Source organism: Loxodonta africana, chromosome 15 (assembly GCF_030014295.1).
Source record: "Loxodonta africana isolate mLoxAfr1 chromosome 15, mLoxAfr1.hap2, whole genome shotgun sequence".
Lineage (NCBI taxonomy): Eukaryota > Metazoa > Chordata > Mammalia > Proboscidea > Elephantidae > Loxodonta > Loxodonta africana.
Genome location: NC_087356.1, coordinates 59,414,905 through 59,418,292, shown reverse-complemented (window position 1 = coordinate 59,418,292; position 3,388 = coordinate 59,414,905). Strand labels below are relative to the sequence as shown.

General features: G+C 53.7%; 1 protein-coding gene across 1 annotated transcript in view; it reads right to left on the bottom strand.

Moving 5' to 3' along the window:
• KIRREL3 (kirre like nephrin family adhesion molecule 3) overlaps positions 1-2,939 on the bottom strand; it is a 174,341-nt gene extending 171,402 nt beyond the window's left edge. The window contains exon 1 of the mRNA XM_064268310.1: positions 2,795-2,939. Within this exon, the coding sequence (XP_064124380.1) occupies positions 2,795-2,939 (145 nt within the window). The remainder of the gene's footprint in view (positions 1-2,794) is intronic.
• Positions 2,940-3,388: the final 449 nt, after the last annotated feature.

The following is a 3,388-nucleotide window of genomic DNA, read 5'->3' as shown; positions in this document are numbered from 1 at the left end:
ACTGGGTCCTTGGGGCCCTGGCTCAGCAAATAGGCGGCATCTGGGAGAGGTGAAAGTTGCAGCTCTTTATATAGCAACAGGTCTGGGCTTACCAGCCCTGAGATGTGTTGAGAACCTTCCACGAGCAAGTTTCTGCCCATGAGATGCCTTACATACATTCTCTTATTTTATTCTCACCACACCTGGATACAGGAACTTTCCTCAGTTCTGCAGATGCACACACCAAGGACCTGAAAAGCTGCGCCATCGTCAAGAGGTCACAGAGCTAGAGAATGGTAGAGCCGAATCTGAATCCAAACCTAAAACCCATTCTCTGTCCGCCAACACATGCCACCCCCACGAAGCAGGAGCCAGGGAAGGTCTTTTTGCCAGAGCATGCCAATGTCTCTGAATGAGAGGGCCTCCCTTCCCAGCGGCCATCGGGGGTCCTGGGGCATGAACAGGTGGAGACTAATACAGGTAACAGTCATGAGTCTCCAGGCATTTGCACCAAGAGCCCTTAGGATTGATCACTTGGGAGAGTGTCAGTTCCCCCAAAAGGTGAGCATGGAATCCAGTTTTCTCAGTCCCACCAGGGCCGGGGGAGTTGAGCTGCCCTGTCAATCATGATTTTCACAGGTACCTGGGGCTGCACCTCCTCATCTTTGCAAGTCCTCCTGTTTGTTGTCTGAGCTTCTATCCCTCTGATTTACTTATTAGATTTCTATAGAGCCTTTCCTCTGCAGTGCTCTATGTCCCCAGTAACCACTCTCTAATTTAACCAATAACTTTGCTCATGAACAAGATGGGGCACAGGATCAGGCAGGAAACCGGAGCAGGAGGAGAACCGGAGAGACAGAGATGGAGGGAGGAAGGGCGGCCAAAAGGGGCTGTGCAAAGGAGGCTGTGCCACTCTGGCCCTGGAGAGGGGACACTGATGGAGTAGGTGGTGTTAGAGAGTTTCTCCATGTTTGGGGTTTGCACCTGGATCTGGGCAATTCTTATAGGGTATGACTGTAGGTGACCATTGTCACCAAACACTCTCTCTACTCCTGTGATCCCCTCTGCCTCTCTCCACTGCCACGTTATATTTATCTGTTCACGGTTCTGTCTGTTCTCTTGGGTTGTAAGGTCCTCAGAAGCAAGGCAAAATCATCCTTTTATACCTGGCACTTGTCACAGTGACTGGTCCCTTTGTTGTTGTTGTTAGCTGCTGTCAAGTCAACCCCTGACTCATGGCAACCACATGCACAATTGGACAAAATGCTGCCTGGTCCTGCCCCTTTCCCATGATCAGTTACAGACTGAACAGTTGTGATCCCTAGGGTTGTCATTGGCTGATTTTCAGAAGTAGATCACCAGGTCCTTCTTCCTAGTCTGTCTTAGTCTGGAAGCTCTGCTGAAACCTGTTCAGCATCATTGCAACACGCAAGCCCCCACTGACAGACGGGTGGTGGCTGCGCGTGAGGTGCCTTGGCCAGGAATTGAACCCCGGTCTCCCACATGGAAGGCGAAAAGCCCATAGCAGAAGATTCATACAGACTTGCTGAATGGGCTGGACGTTGGACGAAAGCTGAAGTATGAAGCTGTGCCAGACTCCATTTCAGTCCTTCGGAAGCCCTTGTGGTTGGGCAGACAGGATGCTCACACAGAGAGCACCCAGCTTCCACCGCGGCTGGTCTGGCCAGGGAGGTCTGCATGGAGGGGCTGGGACTAGGGCTCAGCCAGAGGGGGTGCTGAGAACTGGCTAGCTCTAGACGGGAGAAGAGCATGCTAGGCAGAAGGAATGGTGCGAGCAAAGGTTCTGGGGTAGGAATGGACAAAGTGGACATTGAGTGTGGCTGGAAGACAGGCTCTGTGGAAGGAAGTCTAGAAAGGTGGGCTGAGGCATACTGCGGAGGGCTTTAAACACTGAGGGTGGGGCCTGGGTTTTCTCTCCTCACTTCACTCACCTCTGCACTGTCCTGCACGGTCAGTCTCCAACTTGCCGGGCCAAGTCCTACATCCTGCTGAGTTTGTCCACTGGCTGTCCTCCTGGTAAGCCTCTTGTGGGGAGGGGCTGGCACAGTTTCTGGGCATCCTGAACAAGCTGGGCCACATGTGGCCTGGGTCTGACTCCCCCATCTCCCCTCTGGGTCCAGGAAGACAGATCCAGCCATGGGTCTTCTGGTCTGAGGGAAACCTCTGCCCTGCCTGGCCATGCCCTCTACCAGGAGTCTCCTCCTGACCCAGGATTAGGTCTCAGAGCCAGATATGGAGCCCCTAACCTCGAGAGCCTCTGGTCCCCTGATGAGGCAGGGAAGGCCAGGCAGACCAGAGCCGAGCTCACTTATTCCCGGTTATATTCGGTAGTTATTAATAATTCATGAATGAGGAAAACAAGACTCTTGGGAGTTAAGTAACTTGCTCAAGGTCACACAGCTAAGGGACAGAGAAGTTTGAACCCAGGTCTATCTGACTCTAAAGTTGAGTCCTCCCCTTGGTTTGGGCCCTGGTTCCGCTCATGTGGTTTCTCTGGCTTTACTGAGGGTAAGGAGCTCTGGTGGTGCAGTGGTTAAGTGCTTGGCTGCTAACAGAAAGGTTGGCAGTTCAAACCTACCCAACAGCTCTGTGGGAGAAAGATGGAGTGATCTGCCTCGGTAAAGATTACAGCCAAGACAACCTTGGAGGCAGGTCTACTTTGTCACATTGGGTCCCTATGAGTCGGAATGGACTCATTAGCACCGAGTAACGACACTGGGGTATTCATTTCCGAGGCTGCCACCACAAGCACCACAAATTGGGTGGCTTAAACAGCAGACATTTATCCTCTCACAGTTCCAGAGGCCAGAAGTCCGAATTCTGGGTGTCAGCAGGGCCATGCTCTCTCTCTTCGAAGGCTCTAGGGGGAGATCCTTCTTGGTCTCTTCCAGCTTCTGGTAGCCCCAGGTGTTCCTTGGCTCGTGGCAGCGTAACCCCATCTCTGCCACCCAGGTTAGCCCAGGGCCCAGTAGTGGCGCCTGGGCGCTGCCCGTTCGAGGCTGGGCTGCTTGCCGGGCTGCTTGTGTTTTGCCAGCAGCCCAAGCAGCTGCCTTGACCGGCCTCACTAAACCCTGGCTTGTGTTTCTGCCTTCAGTGTTCGCCTGCGAGAGTTGGTATCCAGCTGCAGTCCCCTGATGCTGCTGGAAGCAATAATCCAGACACAGCCGGAGGGTTTAGCGGAAATCCTCAGCTAGCACAGACGAAAGCAGAGCCTGCTGAAGCCAGTATTTCGGCAGATGCAAAAACCTGCCCATTTACCTTCCAAATCCAGGCTGGTGAGCACGGACGGCTGAGGAACAAGTGGTGCCCTCAGCTCCAGGCCAGATAGGCCAGCGGCGAGAGTGGAACGCAAAGGGCCCTTGGGTCTGAGGGTGTCTCTGATGACCCG